Below are 22,469 nucleotides of genomic sequence, written 5' to 3'. Positions count from 1 at the left end.
TGGTGTATGTATGGATTGTGATAACAGTTATATAAGCCCCTAATAAAATGATTTAAAAAACCTTTTTCATGAAGAAAAGGCATTGGAATAATCAGATAATTAATTTAAAAGAATGATATGGTAGCAATTTTCAATAGATTGAGAGAAAGATAAAATAATTACAGATGAAATCAACTTTTGAGTAATTCATGAAAGCATTACCAGAACAAACTGACAGAGTAAATGAAAAATAAAAACCATAAAAAAACAGCAAATAGAAATACAGATGATTAAGTGTTCAGAAACAGATAATGTACCGAAGGAACAAAGAAATAGGAGAAACTTCTTAGTGCAAATCTGCGAGAGGAATATTTATAATAAAGCCAAAAATTATGCGGTACATAATCAAAAGGAACAATTATGTGAGATCAGGATTCCTGAACATGAAGAAACAACAAAGGCAAAGAGAAACTTGCGTAAGTTACTAAAAGAAAACTTCCTTAGCATCATAAAAGATACGCATTCAATAAGTTGAAAGAACCTGAAATAGACAAGATCTCAAAAAGTTATTACCACAATATATCATAAAAAAAAAACTTTCCAAAATAATGACAAGAATCCTCAGAGCAGCTTGAGTAAGCGGATTTCTAAGCAGAAACCATACATTAAAAGGTGGCAATGGGATGACATATATATATATATATATATATATATATATATATATATATATATATATATATATATATATATATATATATATAAAACCATGAAACAAAAAGTTGCCAACCAAGAATTATATGCCCTGTGAAACTGTTTATCAAATATGGCTGTGAAATTAGGATATTTCCAAATAAACAGAAAATAAAGGAATTAATAAAAACTAGATCAACCTTACAAGAAATACTTAAGGGGAGTTCTTTGGACAGAAAACCAACAGTAGACAGGCACCTGAGATTAGCATACCTGAAAACACCATACATTGAAGGGAGACATCAGTGTAAGACATGAAAAATAATAATTTATAAGTAATCAACGGTTCATGAGGGAGAGAGGGGGAAAATGAGGAGCAAATGTTTTGAGAATGATGATGGCAATAAATGTACAAATGTGCTTGACAATGTATATATGTACAGATTGTAATAAGTTGTATAAGTCCACAATAAAGATTTTTTAAAAAGAAACCACCATACATAAATCAACCCTGATATAATCCACTGCCATCAAATAGATTCTGACTCATAATGACTTATATAGGGTTTTCAAAGTTACAAAATTTTATGAAATCAGATAGCCTCATCTTTCCCATGGAACACCAACTTTGGGATTAGCAGCCCAATGTTTACCAATTGTACCACCAGGTGACCAATACAAAACAAAAAAACCACATGATGAAATTCTGAGGCTTAGCCATTTGAAAAATGCAAATAAAAAATATGAGCTATCACCTCACCCTAGTATGAACAGCAGTGTTCAGGAAAATGAATCCACAAATGCTGGCAAGGGGGAGATTGGAACTCTGATACATTACTGGTGGACTGTGTAAAATGGGGCAGCCATTGTGGAAGAGGGCATGGCACTGCCTTGAAAGGTTGGGAATAGAAATACCATGGCTGAATAATGTCTGCTCAGTATACATCCTAGAGAAATAAGAGCCAAAACACAGAAAGATGTGTCTTTCGGTTGCCAAAAGCAACCGAAATGCCCATCAGTTGAAGAACAGATAAAATTTGATGCATACACACAATGGAATATGATGCAAAATTAAAGAAAAATTATGAGCCTACAAGTATTTCATAATACAGGTGAACCTGAAGGACATTCTGTTGAAATAAGTCCATCACAAAAGGGCAAATATTGCATAGAATCACTATTATGAAAAGGTTTTCACACTAAACTATTTCTCTGATGCTTACCATAAATGGGAGGGCAAAATAGGGTGGGAATTCACAGGCTAGGAGGTAGATATGCGCTCATTTGGGTGACGGGAAGACAATACACAGCAAGAGCAAGCTTATCCAAAAAAAGATGGAGATGGGAAGACAATGGGAGGCTTGCAAGTTTTAAAGGCAACAGAGGCAATTATTGTTATATATACATATAATCCTATAACAAGAGTGATACATACATAAACATTTAGAAAGACATACAAGCTGGACAGGTGTGAAGGGAGCAGTGGGAACATACCAACAAATATGTATTTTACAGAAAACATGTCTATGTGTAACTACCTTCCTGCAAATAGATCCATGAATGTGGTGTAGCACACAGGATGCAAGTTATAAATAATTCTTAGACAAAACCATACACAGGGAATGAGTCACTGGGTTCAAGACTTGACTCTCAAGTTCAATTGGTAGAACATAGGTCACAATGTGCTACTCACCTAATTTGGTGAGTAGCTAATGCTGTCTTAAAAAACAAGCTTGAGAGCATTCTTTCACGGTTGAACTCTTCCCATTAGGAGGAAAGAAGAGTGATGAAGTGAAAGGCAGTCCAACAGGCTAATGGACCACACACGCACTGGTCTCTGCAACCCTGAAACTAGACACGGTAGACGATGCACAGCTAACCCTCCCAACTGCTCTGAAATGGATCACATTAGATGCTCCTGGGTAAAGTGGGAGAGAAACATCAAGCAAGACCCCAAATCATGAGTCCAGGATTATTGATCAAAAAACTGGTGAGGTCCCCAAAACTATGGCCCTTGGTCACCCCTTCAGGTCTGGAACTGAATTCACTCCCATATTAGAATAATCAACCATTAAGGATCACAAGAGCAGCATTTATCCAAGTACAAATTTTAGAGGGCAGGAAAGGAGAATGAAAATGGGAAAGACAAGGAGGGGCCTTTAAGGGGCCTCTAATCGAGTTGGAACAAAAAGTGTATTAATTACTAAATATGTAACAGATTAGCTACTCTCTAAACCTTCAACAAATGCATAATAAAGTTTTTTTAAAAGTTAGGACTCATGCTATAAAGGGAATAAACAATGATTTTCATTTTATTGTCATTTTTTCCCATATCATCAGTGCCATCTGTTACATTTCTTTTCAGAAAATAGTTGGAAGTATACTTTTAATTTCATTTTTAATTTTTTTTAGCTTTTCTTTTTAATCAACTTCTGTAAGTTATAATTTTAGTATAAAAAAATTCTACCCCTATGAACATCCTTTTTCTGTAGGGAATTCATCTCTAATGTTCCAACCAACTCTATAATACACTGCCATTCATTCCTTTTTGATGTTTTGGTTTTATATACCAAATATACATACTTTTTCACAACCTAACCATTAACTGTTTGAAAATAACTACATGCCAACTAAGATATCTCTTTCTCTGCTCTATCACTGCTATATAGTCCATCCTGATTCACAGTAACACTACAGGGCAGGGTACAGCTATCCACGAGTTTCCTAGAAAGCCCTCTCTTTCTCCCAGAGGGCTGGTGGTTTCAAACTGCAGACCTTGTAGTTAGCAGCCCAACACATAACCACTATGCCACCAGGGCTAAGGTAGCACTGTGAAAACACATCAATGTTTACCAGAAAAGTAGTCAGTACTACCCAGCTTTTACAACGACAGCAACAAATGATATCAGAACTGTCCACATCAATGTCTCAAAAGCAGCAGTGCAAAATGAAACTGGGGAAAGGGGATGTTGAATCTCTTAAAATTCTCCACAGCCTATTACATGAGACTTTAATAGTGTTAAAATATACACAGAATACAACCATGTGCTGGTTATAAGACTTAACATGGCTTGACTGAGCCAAAGTCTACAATCCATTGCTTTAAATCTTTCCATAATGTACCCACCAGAATCGCCAGTCATACATCCCAAGTCTATTAAAGAAAAGTGCATCAGTAACAAACTGAGTGCTTCAAATTTAAAAACAATATGAACTTCATATGATTATCAGCATTTTGTTTTCCACTGCTTACTTTTATAAAAAAATATTTAGTGGTAAAAAGTAGCAATAAAATGTATCAGTATTTATAAGTAATCTAATTTTCTTAATAAAACTCATTTGGTTTCAAAATTTCTTTTAAAGGACAATTTTACTCTATAAGCTTTCTCCCTTTTTACAAAGGCTTTAATATCACTGCCCTGCTTTCTGATGTTCATGTTCCAAAATACTGCAATGTCACACACACAGTAAGTTCATACCAACAAATGTCATTACTCTAGAATACCATGGGAAAACACATTAAAAAGCTTTTCCATCATTAAACATGAAACTGACCTAATAGGACAAGAATTATACTTTTGTAGTCATTTATTAATATATGATTATTCTCAGGGTCTCATCTGCTAGCCTTGGAAACAAATATCGAAGTCAATCTTACAATTCATTTAAAAGGTAATATCATATACTCAGTCTTTTTGCAAATAAAGGAAAAATTGCTTCAAAATTTCTTAGATGTTACTATAAGAGTGGTTTCATATTAATTAGCTGCTATAGCCAATCAGTATATCTTAAAATCATAATAAACATTTGTGACATGCAAAACGGATCCTATTTTGAAAATTGTTTATCTAACATGTAACTTTCTACAGAAATCCAAAATCCTCCAAACAAGAGGGGAAATAAATGTAACAGGGACAACTGAGACAATATAGCTTTGTGGGGAACACTTTTACAATTGTGACTATGCAAGAAGAGTAAGAACAGAGAACTAGGTAAGCAGATTGTCAATTACCAAGAGAAATAATTTGACAGTATCCAAAGAGTATGACAGATTTCAAAGTGAAAAAAAAATTAGCTGATTCTTACCATCAGTTATCACTTTTATATTGTCAAGACAAATGTAACATCCTCAACCAATTAAAAAATTTCAAGCTAAAAGCTCATTTCAAATTAATTTTAATAAACATATATATGAACTAATTAGTACATGTATGTTCTCTATGTGCCACTTAAGAATATTTTTATAACATAAAATACGTACGCTGAAATTTAGGTAAATTGTCACAGGCTTTCATACATAATTACCAAGGAAATGTAGCCCAAAGCTTGAACATTATGAGTTTGAAAAGAACATGTCAAGGAAATGTTTGTGCTATAAAAGTGGCTAAAATATTTTTATATGTAAGGTTGGCTTTCTTCCCTTTATTTACTAAATAAAAAGTTTGAGCCTCTATTTGACAGTTTTACTATCATGCTTTCTTTTAGCATGAAACATGGCCCAAATGATTAAGCTTGCAGAAATTAAAGATTTTAACCAAATGCCTATTTCGTCGGTGGCTCAGCATTAACTTAATGTCATCTACTTAGTCGATCCTTTACAGTGAAAAATAGTTTTGCAAATAAATCCTCAAGTCACTTTGGTAAAAAACAGAACGCAAATGAACTTTCAACTTCAGAATTACGTATTTGCTAAAGCAGATGCTGAGTAGGATGGATGAAATTAATTCCACTCAGTGTAAAAAGTTTAAGTGAGGATGTCTCATATTAGTTCAACCATTTAACCTGAAGCACCACAGAAAAATAGAGTCTATAAAAATGAAGTATCTGAACAATTTGCAATCTAGAATTGCTGAGATTTAAAGGTATTTTTATCCATGTTTCTTATGAAGTACAATTCAAAACATAATTCCCAGTATCCCACCCTCCCCAAAAAAGAGATTATGTATTTTCTGAAATGTTCCAACTCATAAGATCAAAGGTTCATGAGGGAGTGGGGAGCAAGGAGGGATGGGGAAAAAGAAGAAGCTGATGCCAGGGCCTTAAGTGGAGAGCAAATGTTTTGAGAATGATGAGTGTAATGAATGTATAAATGTGCTTTACACACTGATTTATGTATGTATGGATTGTGATAAGAGTTGTATGAGCCCCTAATAAAATTATTTAAAAGAATATAAATAGAAATATAAATGGAAAGTGATACAATTCTTGACTTTACTACTTTTGAAACATACTATATAGTATATGCATATATAATAAAATGACACCATCTCTGAGACACTTTCCACATTTTATTTACATTTTTTAAGACTTTCATCTCAAAACCACATATCCATACACCTTTTTCTTTTTTTGTTGGTTTCACGTAAATGCATGGTTAAACGAAGACTGTAAACAAATATTTACCATGTGTTACATGTAATACACAGAAACGACTCTTAACAGAAGTTCAACGCGCCCCACTTTTAAAATTTATAAATACAGCTATCAAAACAATCCTGAACATATTTTTGAAACTAATAGTAGTCAGCACCCACACCGCTTCAAAATTTAACACAATTGCAACAATACTCATTGTACCCACTACTTTAAACAATTTTTACTGCAGCTCTTTCATAAAGCAAGGTGGATAAAGCATGCCCTTGATGGTTTCCTCCTGGAGACTGCTTTTCACAAACACAAGTATATCCTTGCACAGAAACCGGACACTTCTCCAGCAAGCTTTCATCTTGTACATCTGAATTGTTTTCAGTACTCCAGGTTTATGCTTAAGTGACAGTACTTTGATAAGGTAGGAGTGCTGCATTTTTCCTCTTGTGGCTTGAAAACATAATGGGAGTACATATATTAGGTATATTCTTACAAATGTCCAGGTCATGTTTACCAGCTGGAATTCTTTCACTTAATGTGTGGGTATTTTGCATTGTGATACTTAATCAAGACATTAACATGAATAGAAGGTTGTTGATTTAAGACAAGTTTGAGATCTACTAAAATCAATTGTTGTATGTTTGTCCTTCTGGTGGCTGTGGAAGTTTCATATTTTCTTTGGACATCATTAGTCGTCTTAGCTCTTGAAGTACAACTTTAATACTATAGGAATTTTGCCATTTTGCTAATACTGGAATACTGCGTGCATCCACCTGAAAGGAGAAAAAAATAATAAAATTAACTATTAAATATAATGTACTATGGCACCAATTTTTTAAACATATTTTTATTAAAACACTCATGGACCTAAGAAACTCATAAAAATGTAAAATCTTTGTTCATCAAAACTTACCTTACAAAAAAAGGAGAGAGAAAAACAAGCTACCCACTGGGAGAAATGCTTCAAAAACTACATATATTTGATAGGAATACAACAACTGGGCATTCATAATTTAAGCCGATACCATTCCCTCCTGCATATTTAAAATTTATTAGTTACAATCCTTGGATTACACAGCTGATATGTTTCTTCCATGTGGATTTAGTAGATGCCTCACTTTGATGACTGCTTGTTTGAAAATTCTTGCTGATAGCCAGGCATCACCCATCTAGTTTCTTCACTATATTTTCCTACAGCACCCGTTATCTTCACTGATCTCTTCAGGAGGGCAAACATGGAGCAAGGCCATGTCATAAGAACTGATTGTTCTGAGATTGTAGTTATAATTGAGAGCCCCAAATCCATTCATGTATCTATGGTTTATATATGTATCAGGTTGACTTTAGGGATATTATTACCATTTTATATTACAGAACATTTTAAATCACACACACCCCACTTACAGTATAAGGTAATTCTATTCACACTGTCCTTAATCTAGCCAATGGCATAGAATTTGAAACACTGTTGAGAAAGGAAATCATACAAATATAAGGTGGCCACAACTGCAATACATAAACTGTTGATTTGTACAGATTAAATTTTTAAATGACTGGATTATTTAAACCAACAATGGGGCTTGGTGATACGGAACATTTTTCAATAACACTTATTCATCATGCCTACCAGATTAATACATATCTGAATAAAGCAAGAAGTCCATTAAAATAGTAAGTATATGTTAGTACTGGGACACGATTTGATGGGCACCCTCAAGGAAAGAGGTCCCAATCAATGTCCAACAACTAAGAGTTCTATAACCTTGAGATAAGTTAAATTGTGAACACCCTGTTTGCAGATGGCTGTGAATGACAGTGGAAGCCCACAATCCATCTGCAGGGTCACACAAGAACTAAGCCTTCAGTGAATCCCCAACACTAGGTTGATTAGAGAAACAAACCCAGACACTCATGTGTGTAAGAGAGAACTTTATATCAAAGAGCAATTGTACATTAAGAAAACAGCCCAACCCAGTCCAGTTCAAGTCCTTAAGTCCAGTCTTAGCACATATGTTGATACCAGACCATAAATTTCTCTTTTGACTCATGCAACCATGCAATAACGCCGAATGCAGGAAGATTACAGGCCAGTGGGTGGAAAGTATTGTGGATCCAGTGGTGGTAGAAGGACCTCAGCGCTAGCAGGGTTCTCCATGTGGCTCCTCCAGCTCCAGGGCTCTGGCTCTATCAGTGGAGCTCCATGTGGCTTGTTAACAGGAAGAGGAAACAGTGAGTGTGTCTGGGCTCCAGTAAGCTCTTTATCTCTGTTGTGTCTCCAAATGAGGTCATCAAGCTGCAACCTGATTGATGGGCTAGACTCCATCCCTTCGCAAGCTGACAGATGATGTAACTACCACAGATGTGAACAGCCTTGTTACTGTTACTATGCAGTAACATAATAGTGCAATCGAAAGTAGATTATTGCAGATGCAGTTAGGATAACATTCAACACCTTATTATCTGATCTTCCTTCTGACCGATTTAAAATTTGTTCTAGCTTTTAATATTTTCTTCCTTTTCTATTGAGATTTCTCTCTGCCTTACTATATTATGGTTGTTGGTTGTATTTTGCTTGGGCTGTGGTTTTTGGGTGTGTTTTCTGCATATGAAATCCAGGATGGGTAAATCTAGACAGTAACTGGATTCATGGCTCCTTGCAGGTATAGCAGGGTAGGTTGGGGTAAATATGAATCTAATAACAATGATCCAAGAAAGAAGGAAGTGCTGTAAAATTTGACTGTGATTGGAAAATACTTCATAATATGATTGTACTATTAAATTGTATGATATGAATAACATGCCAGCAAAACTGATTTTTTAAAATATGCAAGATAACAAGGATATTGCAGAATAAAGTTTCCAATCAGCATGGACTCTAGACTTTCTGGAGCTGTGAAGGTTGGATACATGCAACTACTGCCTGGGACAGGCCTTAAACCTTAAATAGAAAACGCCCCACCAGAGAACATACCTGGTACTAGGTTCCTAATTCGACACATTTCGACATGGTTTCTATTTGGTTCTTTGTGAGGCAGACTGTGCACTACAGATTACTGGGACTTTAGACTCCGTTATCTTCAGGCTCACAACACTCTTCATAGGCCACAACAGTAAGACATGATGTGGAACCCCCTAAGTGAACTGGGATTTCCCTCCAACTCACCTGTACCCAATTGGATTTAAGTTTGAAACTCCCTAGTGTGAGAAGCAGATTGACTACTAACCCAAAGGCATCGAACTGGTGGACATTGGACTGGTTTGAATCTCTTGCCTTGAGGGTGTTCAATGAATGGTGTCTAAGGACTAACATAAACTTAGTATTTTAATGTCCTCCTAGCTTCATTATGACATGTATTAATCTGGTAGACTTAGTTCGGCTACTGTGAATGCGTACTATTGGAAGATCTGCCCTGTCACCAACCCATTGGATAGTGCCTAGTCACTTAAGAGTTCGATCTGTACAAGCCAACAGTTCATGTATTATGGCTCAAAGATGGCCTATAGTTGTGTAATTTCCTTTTCTCAACAGTGTTTTAAACTGTATACCTCTGGCTAAACTAATGATACGATCACTGTATAGAGCTTAAGCATTGGGCTACTAACTGCAAGGTCGTCAGTTCGAAACCACCAGCCAGCTCCACAGAGGAAAGACGAGGCCTTCTACTTCGGCAAAGATTTACAGGTTTGGGGACTCACAGGAATAGTTCTACCCTGCCCTGCAGCTTAGCTCTAAGTCAGCAATGACTTGATGGTCAGCGGGCGGGCTGGCGTTACCAGACGTTAGCACATACTACACAGCCACAGTGGTCAAAGCCGCACGGTACTGGTACAATGACAGATACTCAGACCAATGGAAAAGAACTGAAACCCCAGAAAGAAAATCATCAGCATGCAGACAACTGATCTTTGATAAGGGCCCCAAAAAATATCCAATGGGAAGGAGATGCCTTCTTCAACAAGTGGTGCTGGAAAAAATACGTATCTACCAGCAGAAAAATGAAGCAAGACTCCATGCACAAGAATAAACTCAAGGTGGATCACAGACCTTGAAGTTAAACCTCAAACTATTAGGACCATCAATGAGGGAATTGGGACCAACTTGAGAACTTTGGCACAGGGAATACATAGACTATCAGAAATAGGGAAGGACACAAACACAGAAGAGGCACAAATTGATAAATGGGATATACTGAAGATAAAACACCTGTGTACATCGAAAGAATTCACCAAGAGAGTAATAAGAGAGCCCACGGACTAGGAAAACATCTTTAGCAATGACACCTCAGACAAAGGCCTTATTACTAAAATCTACAATACTCTGCTAGCTTCCAAAAAGAAAAAAACTAACTGCCCACTGAGGAGGTGGGCAAAGGACCTGAACAGAAGTTGCACAGGGGCAGAAATCCAAATGGCCAATAAACATAATGTGGAAATGTTCCCGATCTTTAGCCACAGAGAAATGCATATTAAAACAACTATGAGATATTACCTAACATCCTCCAAGATAGCCAACGCAAAAAGTCAGAAAGCGTCAAGTGTTGGAGGGGCTGTGGTAAGATAGGAGCTCTCGTCCACTGCTGGTGGACCTGTAGGTATGTACAGCCACTATGGAAATCGATTTAGTGGTATCTACAACAGATGGAGGTTGAGCTACCCTACGACCCAGCAATCCCCCTACTGGGCATATACCCAGAAAAGGCAAGAAACAAACCACGGCCAGGCATCTGTGCTCCAATATTCATTGCAGCACAGTTCATAATCGCGAGGAGTTGGAAACCCGAATTTCCATCAACAGACGAGTGGATTAAAAAGCTGTGGTATATACATACAATGGAGTACTATGCATTGCTAAAAAGCAGTGATGAACGCATGAAGCATATCGATGCATGGGAAGAACTGGAGGAAATTATGCTAAGTGAAGTAAGCCAAGCACAAAAGGACAAGTACAACATGAGTCCGCTGAGGTAAGTTTATATAAAAAAATAAAAATGCAAAAGGGGCACAGGGAAAAAGCTACTGTATACAAACACTCCAGGGGTGAGGTCCAGATAGTATGGCAGGAGCCAGACCAAATCCAGGGGTACAAATGGTAGCCAACAAAAAAGGAGGGGAACGGGAGAAAAGAGGGGGAAAAAAGAGAGATGTGTGGCAAGGGAATAGAGCACTGACCCACCCAAGAGAAGGGTATTGTTTGCCTCTCCACAGGAAAAGAGGGACCAGACTTAAATCCAGTGTCCCGGAATGAGTATGCAGTAAGCCTGCATGAAGAGGGAAGCCAGTGGAGGAGAGCCTGAGGGCTCACCCGCATACCAGCCTTGGACAACTGCCCCTCCCCCCAGAAGAATTTATTTTAGCTGCAGCTCAGGGAAAGGGACATGTCTGATCAGAGCACACAGAAGCAAATGAATGGGGAGGGAGAGTGGAGCACATCCTGGCCCACCAGGGGTGGAGGGCGATATCCCTAATCAGAGCAGCCAATGCACACAGTGGACCATATGGCTGATCCCACAATGAGACACGACGTCCCTCGCTGACCCATGGCCCAACAGGGGACAACACTGAAGACTCAGTGTCAGGACTGGCCCAGACTGACCCTGCGACACCGAGGCAATACACTAAAGGTGTGCAGCAAAGCAACAGGGGGAGCAGATCAGGGAATGCAAAGGATAGACTCAGGGGCCAGATCATGGCACCCCATCGGACTTGCCTGGAGGACACTCCTGGTTGTCGAAAATCAGACCTTGTTCTACTGACAGGATTTTCTTTCTTTTTCGACATTTAAAATTTTTTTCTTTTTTTAAAAATTAATTTATTCATTTCTGGGTCATTGGTTTTCTTTTTTGTTGTCATCGTTGTGTTCTCGTTACTGTCTTGCTATATGCCTTGGTTTTTTTGGGGTGCATAGTATTATCTCTGCAGATCTATCTAGATAAGATAGGCTGGATAAACCGTCTAGAGGAGAAAACAACCGGATCAATGGTTCCAGGAGGACATGGGAGAAGGGGAGGCAGGGGAATGGAGGGGACAAGGACAAGGGAGCAAGTGATCAAAAAGTGATCAAGCAACAAGTGATCCAAAATTAGTGGCAAGGAGGGTGTGACAGGTCTGGTAAGGGCAATGTAACCGAAATTACTGAAACCCAAATGAAGGCTGAGCATGATAGTGGGACAAGAGGAAAGTTACAGGAAATAGAGGAAAGAACTAAGAGACAAAGGGTATTTATAGAGGTCTAAATACAGGCACCTACATATGTAAATATATTTATGTAGGATAGTGGGGAAATAGATCTATGTGCATATATTTTTACTTTTAGTATTAAAGCAGCAGATGGACATTGGACCTCCACTCAAGTACTTACTCAATGCAAGAACACTGTGTTCTATTAAATTGGAATTCCATGATGCACACCTTCCCGATAGGATCACTGAAGACAAATGGGTGCATAAGCAAATGTAGTGAAGAAAGCTGATGGTGCCCAGCTATCAATAGATATAGCGTTTGGGGTCTTAAAGGCTTGAAGGTAAACAAGTGGCCATCTAGCTGAGAAGCATCAAAGCCCACATGGAAGAAGCACATCAGCCTGTGTGATCAGGAGGTGCCAAAGGGATCAGTTATCAGGCATCAAAGAACAAAAAATTGTATCAGTGGGTGCCCAGCTTCCCAATGTGATCACTGAAAACAAGTGCATGCATAAGCAAATGTAGTGAAGAAAGCTGATGGTGCCTGGTTATCAAAAGAATAGCGTCAGGGGTCTTAAAGGCTTGAAGATATACAAGAGGTCATCTAGCTCAGAAGCAACAAAGTCCACATAGAAGAAGCACACCAGCCTGTGTGACGAGATGTGGAAGGGATCAGGTATCAGGCATCAAAGAACAAAAAATCATATCACTATAAATTATGGTGAGTGCAGAGTGGAGACCCAAAGCCCATCTATAATCAACTGGACACCCTCTTACTGAAGGGTCACCCGGAGGAGACAAGCCAGTCAGGTTGCAGGGTAGCAACGATGAAACATACAACTTTCCTCTAGTTCTTAAATGCTTCCTCCCTCCACTATCATGATCCCAATTCTACCTTGAAAATCTGGCTAGACCAGAGGATGTACATTGTACATAGGGTGTACATTGATAGAAATGGGAACTGGAAACACAGGGAATCCAGGACAAATGACCTCTTCAGGACCAGTGGTGAGAGTAGCGATACCTGGAGGGTGGAGGGAAGGTGGAGTAAAAAGGGGGAACCGATTACAAGGATCTATATATAACCTCATCCCTGGGGGATGGACAACAGAAAAGTGCGTGATGGGAGACGTTGGGTAGTATAAGATAAGAAAAAATAATAATTTATAAATTATCAAGGGCTCATGAGCAGGGAGGGAGGGAGAAAATGAGGAGCTGATATTAGGGCTCAAGTAGAAAGTAAACGGTTTAATGGTGATGGAAACAAATGTACAAATGTGCTTGATACAATGGATGGATGTATGGATTGTGATAAGAATTGTACAAGTTCCCAATAAAATGATTTAAAAAAAAAAGACCAGATGGTAGTGAAATCATTCCCCAGGGGAACGATTGATAATGTTCTCTAAAATAAAATGACAGTGGTGTCTCTAAAGCGAATCAGAGACATATGTAAACCATAGATGCATGGATGGATTCTGGGCTTGCAATTAATTCTAGCCCCAATCTAAGAACAATTGGTTCTTATGGCATGGCTCTGCTTGATGCCACCCTCATTAAGAGATCACTGAAGATACAAGTGCTACACAAAGTGTGGTAAAGAAACTAGATGGTACCCAGAAAACAGAAAGAATGGCATCTGGATTCTCAAAGTCTTGTTTTCAAACAAACTAAGTGAGGCATCAACCAAGTTCACATGGAAGAAGCACACCAGCCTGTGTGATCCAAGGAGTAAAATAATACAATCCAATTCTAAAGGAGGGAATGGCATCAGAGCTTAAATTGTATCTGGTTTATAAAAAGCAATGGATGACATTGGAAGCCCCAAACCCATTTGCAGGTTCCACACATGGATTTAGACGCCAGTGAATTCCTTCTGATCACAACGGAGGGAGTGAAAAGCCTTGTTATCCGACAGAGAGCATTATAAAATTGGCTATGGCACAGGCAGTTAGGTCAAAATGCAATGTAATATTTTATTACATTTGGATCTCCATTTAGGCCCATTTTCAATTTTAAAAAAAGTGATGAAGAAATACATGTGGGTGGATTTAGCCTCTGGTGAATCTCCTCTGATCATAGAGCAAAAGAACTGGATGTTACCCAATTACCATTACTTAAAAATTTAAACAAAATTCTGTAACAGAATCCTAAAGGGAAATGAAACACAGAATTTACATACAACCCTCCCCCCCACCCCACGGGGAACAAACAACAGAAAATAGGTGAAGGGAGACAGCATTTGGTGTAAGATATGAAAATAACTTATAATTTATCAAGGTTCACAAGCGTGGGAGAGTTGTGGAGGGACAGGAAAAAGTGCTAATACTAAGGGCTCAAATAGAAAATGTTCTGAAATGATGAAGGCAACATATGTACAAATGTGCTTAATACAATTGATGTATGGAACGTTATAAGAGCTCTAAGAGCCCCCAAAAATGATTTATTAAAAACAGAAGAAATATAAAGAAACACAGAATTTGCAATTCTCATAGAGCCAGATTCCTGGAGACTCAGGCTGGATAAATGACAGGAACTATTGCCCGTATATAATCTTTTTTTTTTCTTCCCTTATATAATCTTTAAACCTTAAATCAAAATCATATCCGGCAGCCTTGTTAAAACTAAGCAATACGGGGGAGGGGCGGAGGGCAAGAGGGGATAAAACTGAGGAGCTGATTCCAAGGGCACGAGCAGAAAGAAAATGCTTTGAAAATGGTGATGACAACAAATGAACAAATATGCTTGACACAATGGATGAATGAGATGATAAGAGATGTAAAAGTCCCCAATAAAAGTATTTAATAAAAAAATACTTTAGTTTAACCTAAATATTGTCTGTCTTCGACATTATGTATTTTTAATTATCTATCAAAATAAGAGATCATATTGACAACAGCAATTCCTAAGACTAGATAAGAACCAAAGCAGGCAGTGAACTCATGTTAATGAGGGAAAAACACCTCAGAAAAGAAGGGTAAGAATGGTGGGCAACGGGGAAAATGTAACCTTTTATTTAATTTTTTTTGTAACTCAAGGCCTGGTTCTCTTATAAATATTTACGGAAACTAATTCTTTAATAGGTTTTTAAATATGTATATATTTGTATTTATAATCATGTAAGTTGAGTCATCAGAAAAATGAACATTAAATTAGATTTTATGACCATATTTATCAAATTCTTCTTAAAGAAGAATGGTCAGAGACTCTCCTCTATTTCCAATGCCTACGCAAAGTGTAGACAGTTAATCTTACAGTCAGACTTAGGGAAGAGCTATAAACCTAATTTCTCTGCTTTCAGATTTTTCTTCCTAATGTATTCCATTTTTATTCTCAAATAATAATGTATTGTGGTTTTGCTCAAAACTTAATAGCAAATTTTATTCTCATTTAAAACTGATTGACAGCTTATTCAGTGACAATCACATTTTACCGCGTGTCAACATTCTTATAATTTTGGTTCTAGGTGTCCCATTTCTAATCATCTAACTCCCCTTCCCTGTAGAGCAGTAGTTCTCAACTTTACTAATGCTGTGACCTTTTACACCGTTCCTCATGTTGTGGTGACCCCCAACCATAAAATTATTTCTGTTGATACTTCCTAACTGTAATTTTGCTACTGTTATCAAGCGGGCGACCCACAAAGGCGTCGTGACCCACAGGTTGAGAACTACTACTTTAGAGGATTCCCTTTAGAGAGTAAGTACTGACTGTCTGGTCTCATACAAATGATTGTTTTAAAGTAGCACTGTACCCACAAGTGATGACATTTCTTTTATGAGCCAATGTGTTATATATTTAAAAGGCACCTCACAGTAAAGTGTGGGTTCAAAGTAATTCAGAGCAATCGATTTCCGATGTATTTTATGCAGTATATTAATTTTCCCCTGTGGTGACGCTAATGATGTCGGCTAACACCGAGTACAGTAGCCCTGACCCTTGGCAAACCTTAATTGAACTGAACAAAACGCTGCCAGGCCGTCCATCGTCTTTAGTATGCTTCAGCCTATTGCTGTGGATCAGCTCTGTCACTGAGGTCCCTTCATCTTCTTTGGCCTGCTAGCTCGGTCTTCTGAATGGTGTTGGCAAAAGATATTTAAATACCATGAACTGTCAGAAGAAAAAACTATTCTTAGAGAAATGGAGAAAACATAGCCAAAATTGTCTTTAGAAGGTAGGATGGTGAGACTTTGCCTCATATACTTTGAACGTGCTATCAGAAGAGACCAGTTCCTGGAAAAGGACACATCATACTTGGTAAAGCAGACGGTCAGGGGAAAAAGAAGACGACCTTCATCAAGATGGATTTATGAAAGAAAAAAAAAGATGGATTTATGCAGGAGCTGCAAAAAAATGTGCTCAAACATAACAACTGTGAGGACGGTGCAAAGCCAGGAAGTGTGTTATTCTGGTGTCACTGTGAGTCGAACGGATCCAAGGGCACCTCACAACAGTAACAAAGAAGTAGTCAGACCACATATCAGCTTAAAAATCCACTGATGCTCATTGCTGGTGAAATATATACTCTTTATCCCAGAGTTGAACCTGCATATCAACTGACCTTTATCCAAATAGATTCCTCTACTTGTTCATGCAAGTCTCAATTTTGGACGGGTGCATCTTCTTCCGATTTAATATCCACTATTTGTTCTCCTATTCCCTAATCAGAGCCCGAGTCCACATACACAGATACTTTGTTCCTACTAGTTAAAATAGTGTTTAAAGTACAAACATGATAAATATGACATCTTACTACTTATACCATCTTCCCTTCCAGCTCCAGTGAATACAAATTTCCCTCTAAATCTTTAGAACATCATATATAAAGCATTTGGTTACAAATGACTTTTCACTATCCTAATAGATGTTTCATTAAACAATAAAAAGAACAAGCCTCCAACTCTCTATACTGTTTTCCAATAAATACTTAAAAGTTATGCCGAAAATATTGGGAAGGAGGGGGAAAAATTATTTAAAAAGCAGAATGTAAAAGCAGAAAAACAAAGGTTAGTCATTTATTGACTTTATAATCTGGCCAATGAATTTAACCTTTGAAGAGAACCAGAATAGGAAAGTTCTAGTTAGCACCCGGTGGCACTGAGTTAGGTGACAGGATGCTAGCCGCAAGGCCAGCAGTTCAAACTCACCAGCCAGAGAAAGATACTCCCATAAAGGTTTACAGTCACAGGGTTGCTGAGTCAGAATTAACTCAAGGGTAGTGTGTATTATTTTGGGGGTTTGTGTATGAAGCTCTGGTGGCACAACAGTTAAGCACTGGGCTGCTAACCACAAGGTTGGTAGCGCAAACCTACCCAGAGGCTGTACAGCAGAGAGCATCTGGTGATCTGCTTCCACAAAGATAAATAGCCTGGACACCCCAAGGAGCAGTTCGGATGGATTCAGTATGTGTCGCAACAGTGTAGTTGGATGTCTGACTATAAAGGAATGAAGAGAAGTACCTAAAAAATAAACCACTGGTGTACATAAGTTAAAACCAGCTGTGTATAAGCACAAGAAGTGTTTCTGCTCACACTCCTGAAATTTTCAATTAAGCATTTAAAGGAAACCTATGTCTAATCAATTTGGCTAAGGGTGATATATATCAATGTTTTTTTAATAACCCAGAGTTTTTTACTGTAATATTTTTTCAAGTATACAATTAATCAATTACTTAGACTTGAACCATAAATGAGATGTGCTTAAAAATTACACCTCTAGAACATATGTAGTTAAACAAGTCTTTGTTTTCCCTTCTCCTGTTCCACCTATCACGAGGTCATCGTTTCTCCTTTCCCAGGATTAGCAGTTCTCACACCTTTTCCCTCCTGAATCTTCAGACCAAGGAACAGTAAGGATTTAACAGCCAAACGTAGGTAAGATGTGCTCACCCATATTATTTCTATATATGAAGATCTAATTGAGTACCTAATTACTGAGAATACAAACAGAGGATGAAAACAAAAATTGAGTCGTTTGAATGTCTTAGAATTCCTGAGTAAACTCTAGTAAAGAAATCCATTCTCTATAAGCAACGTAATATTCTTTGAAATTACATACTTCCTTATTTAAAATACTTCAAAAATACATCTGTAATTTATTGTGATAAGAGTTGTATGAGTCCCTAATAAAATGTAAAAAAAGAAAAGATGAGAAAAAAATGATTAGGGCAAAGACTGTACAGATGTGCTTTATACAATTGATGTATGTATATGTATTAACTGTGATAAGAATTGTATGAGCCCCAATAGATTGTTTTAAAAAACATCTGTAATTTTCTAAGGATTTAAACTATCACTGGACATCAGAAATATAATGCAAGTCATATATAACACAAGTCCCAAAATTTTACTGTTCCAATTGCCATAGCAAACACTTAAAAAAAAAATCAACCCCCACACCAGGACATAAGGCCAAGGGAGTGCAACAGAGCAGTAAGGGGAGCAAAGCAACAAAGTCCCTGACGAATTCTGAAAACAGACTTTGGACTCGGGGGCAGGGCTTGGAATTGCAACAGACCTGACTGGAAAAAAATCATAAGGGTAAGCAGATAGACCTGGAACTATTCATAGGCTTTTTTTCCCCATGTCTATTTATAGAAGATAGGCAGGATAAACAATCCTGAGGAGAAAACAACAGGGTCAATGGTTCTGGGGGACAGAGGAGTGGAGATGGGGGAAAAAGAGGGAGGAACCAACAAACCCGGAGACAAGGGAACAAGAAGTAACCTAAAATTGATGACGAGGAGAGTACAGAATGCCTGGTGGGGCTCAATCCAGTGCAATGTAGCTTAAAGAAAGTACAGAGAGGTGAATGAAGGTGGGACATGATAGTGGGACTAGAGGAAAGAATCAGTAGGAGGCAAAACACACTTATGGAGGTATAAACATAGGCATGTACATATGTAAATATACTAATACATAGCTATAGGATATAGGGAAAAGTAGAAACTTTACCCACTGCTGGTAGGAATACAAATGGTACGAGCATTGGAGAAAACAGTTAAGCTGTTCCAAAACCAAAACCACTTAACTAAAATTGGAATTATTATTATTTGACCCAGTAATTCCATTCTTAGTTACAAACTTATTAACTACATGACAACAGTAAAAAAATCTACTAGTCAACTATTTTCTACATTAGCAAGGAGGACATAGAAGCAACAGCTGGTTTCCTCTCCTTGGAGGAGAGTCACCAGGCTACCTCTGGGAAGCTGGGCCATGCTGCCACACTGCCCCACATCCTCCACTGCTGGCAGGAGGACCATATCCTGCTGCAGTGTTGGGCTTCTTATCTCCATGGCCACAGTCTGTAAGTAGATGCTCAGGCAACACCAAAATATATGAGCCTATTCTGGGTTCTCAGCTCTTGTGTGACCTGACATGCCGCAGACCCAAATTTCTATGGGGTGAGCAGGGAAGAAAAGATGAAGCATCAGAGTGGGTGTTTGGAAGAATTACATGTAAGGTTAATGACATCCCAAAGTGAGCCAAACTGAGCCTGAAGTTTCTGTCTAGTAGAACTGGGTAGCCTGAGCTTCAGTCACTAAGAGGGCACAATAGGTCCCAGAATTGTGGCTACTGGGTTTATAAGGAACCTGGAGATAATTGAGAAGTAAATTGTGACCCAACACAGGAGGAAGATAAAGTGGTTAGGCCAAAAGCCCTCTAGTTGTACAGCCCAAGGTAATCCTGCTTTCTTTCTTCCACAACATCTTTGCAGAAGAACAAGACATAAATCTTAGAATAGTGAATAAATCTTAGAGGTTACTACTGTATTTTCTCAATAAAAATTTCAGTTGATAGATGATCAGAAAATAAAAGGGAAAAGAAAATGCAGTGTTTTTGCATAAAATTGATTTTTATAATAACCTGGTCTTTAGAACCTGTCTATGTTGAGTAGTGAGGAGTGGCTGTATGACACGAAATCAAAGCCCAACAGAACTCTATACCAACGTTCATCACAGCACTGCTCATTCACAACAGCTCAAAGGTGCAGGCACCTCGAAGCCTATCAACACAAGCATGGACAAACAAAATATGACATAAATATACAGTGGAATACTACTCAGCCAGTAGGAGAAATAAAGTCTTGATACATACTACAATATTAACAGAACTGCAAGATATTTTGTTGAGTGTACTACAACAGTCCCAAGAAGTCAAATATTAAATGTTTAATTAAAAATTGTTTCTAAAGTCAAATCTTGTATAGCTCATATACATAATACAAGGCAAATCTATAGACACCAAAGTTTATTAGTGGTCAAAGAGGAGAGGAAAAGGAGGAGGGTTACAACTTATGGAATGTACTGAATTTTGGTTTATGGTGACAGGAACTAACATTGATTAGTGAAGTAGGGTTGCGCAGCCACTTATTTTTACTTTTAAAATTATTTTTAACTTTAAAAAGGTATATTGGCAACAGTTATGTGATAAATTACAACACAGAAAATAGATGCAAAGGATGATTATGTACAACCAAACACTTAATGGGATCTGGTTCCTTGGTTTGTACTTTTAAGGCCATGATTTCATGAGCATCCTAATTAACTGGCCTACGTGTTTAATGCTTCTGTTCTACTCCTAGTTTCTTGCCTAGTGGCTAGGGACTTTCAAGCAGTTATCCAAGCAAAATAATTTATCTTAATTAGACTTTACTAAGAGAAGAGGAAGGAAAGGAAGAGAAAGTAGAATGCATGGCTAACAGTCTCCAAGAATAACTGCCTCCTTTGTCACGAGACCTGAAGAACGGGACAAGGCTCAACTACCAGTACTGAATAATTTAATCATAGTTTCTGTAAAAGCATCCTGATTAAGAGGGAAAATAAATAACAATTTCTAATTCTCATAGAATTCAGATTTCCAGGAACCACAGAGATTGGGTGAACCCCTGAACTATATGGCCTTGAGATAATCTTAAGCCAAGAACATTCCTTAAGTCTTCTTAAAATCAGACTATAATTTAGCATAACTAGTAAGTAATGTTTATCTTGAGTGTTATGTTCTTTTAGGAACAATTTCTATGATACCAATCGACAAAAGCAACCTGAAGGGTTATAGAGGAACCTGGGGGGAGGAGGGAGCAATGAACTTATGCTAATTAGGAAATAACAACTCAGAAAGAGGGAGAGAATGGTTGACTAACTTGAGGAATGAAATCACTGTCAGTGAATTATACATGTACAGCCTGTTGAACTAGTGTATGTATCTTTGCTGTGTATATGCTCAGTAACAATAAATTAAAATCTGAGGTGGGAGAAAAATTTCTACTCATGGCAACCTCATGTTCAGCAGAGTGGAACTGTGCTCCAGAGTTTTCAAAGGCTGGTTTTTCAGAAGCAGATTGCTAGACAAGAGAGCAGACAAATAGAGAGAGAGAGAGAGAGAGAGAGATCAGACACTTATTAACTTGAATGAAGGGAAAGGCAATATACAGTAAGGGGGGGCATCAAAAAAATGATCAAGGCAAACTAAGACAACTGGCAGAGCACAAAGCTAAAGGCAATACCTACACAATTATGCAAGAACAGTATTAACAATCATCTAAAAGCAGACACACAGACACTCAAGTTGAACAGGGTAAGGTAAAGTACTGCACCTGTAGGGCTGACCAAGGTTATTTCTATGTATTTATGTATGCTGTAAATATATCCATGAATATAAGAATGAGAATTCCAAAACACTTAATTGTGCTCTTGCAGAACCTGTATATATACCAAGAGGCAATCATTTGAATAGAATACGGAAATATTGTGTGGTTTAAAATCAGGAAAGGTGTCAGGGTTGTATCCTTTCACCATACTTATTCAATCTGTACTTATTCACTCTGAATGCTGGGAAAATACGAGAAATTAGATTGTATGAAGAACAATGTGGTACTAGGATTGTAGAAAAGCTTATTACCACTTTTGATGATATGGAGATGACATACTTGGCTTGCTTCCTGGCTTGCTGAAAGCAAGGACTTGAAGTAGTAGTCACTGATGAAATTCAAAGACATTACAGATTGCAACGCAATGTAAAGAAAACCAAACTCAAAAAAGAAAACTAAAATCCTCAGAACTGGACCAATAGACATCATGATAAACGGGGGATGGGGGTAGGGGGTTGGTGATGAAGTTATGAGAGATTTCCTTTTACGTGGAGCCACAATAAATGTTCATGGACTCAGCAGTCAATAATTCAAACAATTTAGGCAAATCTGCTATGCTTATTTAAAAGTGTACCAGGCCCATGACTGAACTTTGACAAGGGA

General features: G+C 37.8%; 1 protein-coding gene across 1 annotated transcript in view; it reads right to left on the bottom strand.

The window, feature by feature from the left end:
• Positions 1-3,955: 3,955 nt before the first annotated feature.
• The window catches only part of UBE2V2 (ubiquitin conjugating enzyme E2 V2), a 51,520-nt gene continuing 33,006 nt past the window's right edge, over positions 3,956-22,469 (bottom strand). The window contains exon 4 of the mRNA XM_075549651.1: positions 3,956-6,809. Within this exon, the coding sequence (XP_075405766.1) occupies positions 6,663-6,809 (147 nt within the window). The 3' untranslated portion in view covers positions 3,956-6,662. The remainder of the gene's footprint in view (positions 6,810-22,469) is intronic.

This window comes from Tenrec ecaudatus, chromosome 5 (genome assembly GCF_050624435.1).
Source record: "Tenrec ecaudatus isolate mTenEca1 chromosome 5, mTenEca1.hap1, whole genome shotgun sequence".
In the NCBI taxonomy this organism is placed as follows: domain Eukaryota; kingdom Metazoa; phylum Chordata; class Mammalia; order Afrosoricida; family Tenrecidae; genus Tenrec; species Tenrec ecaudatus.
Note: the sequence above shows the minus strand (reverse complement) of the source record. Positions and strands in the feature narration are given on the sequence as shown.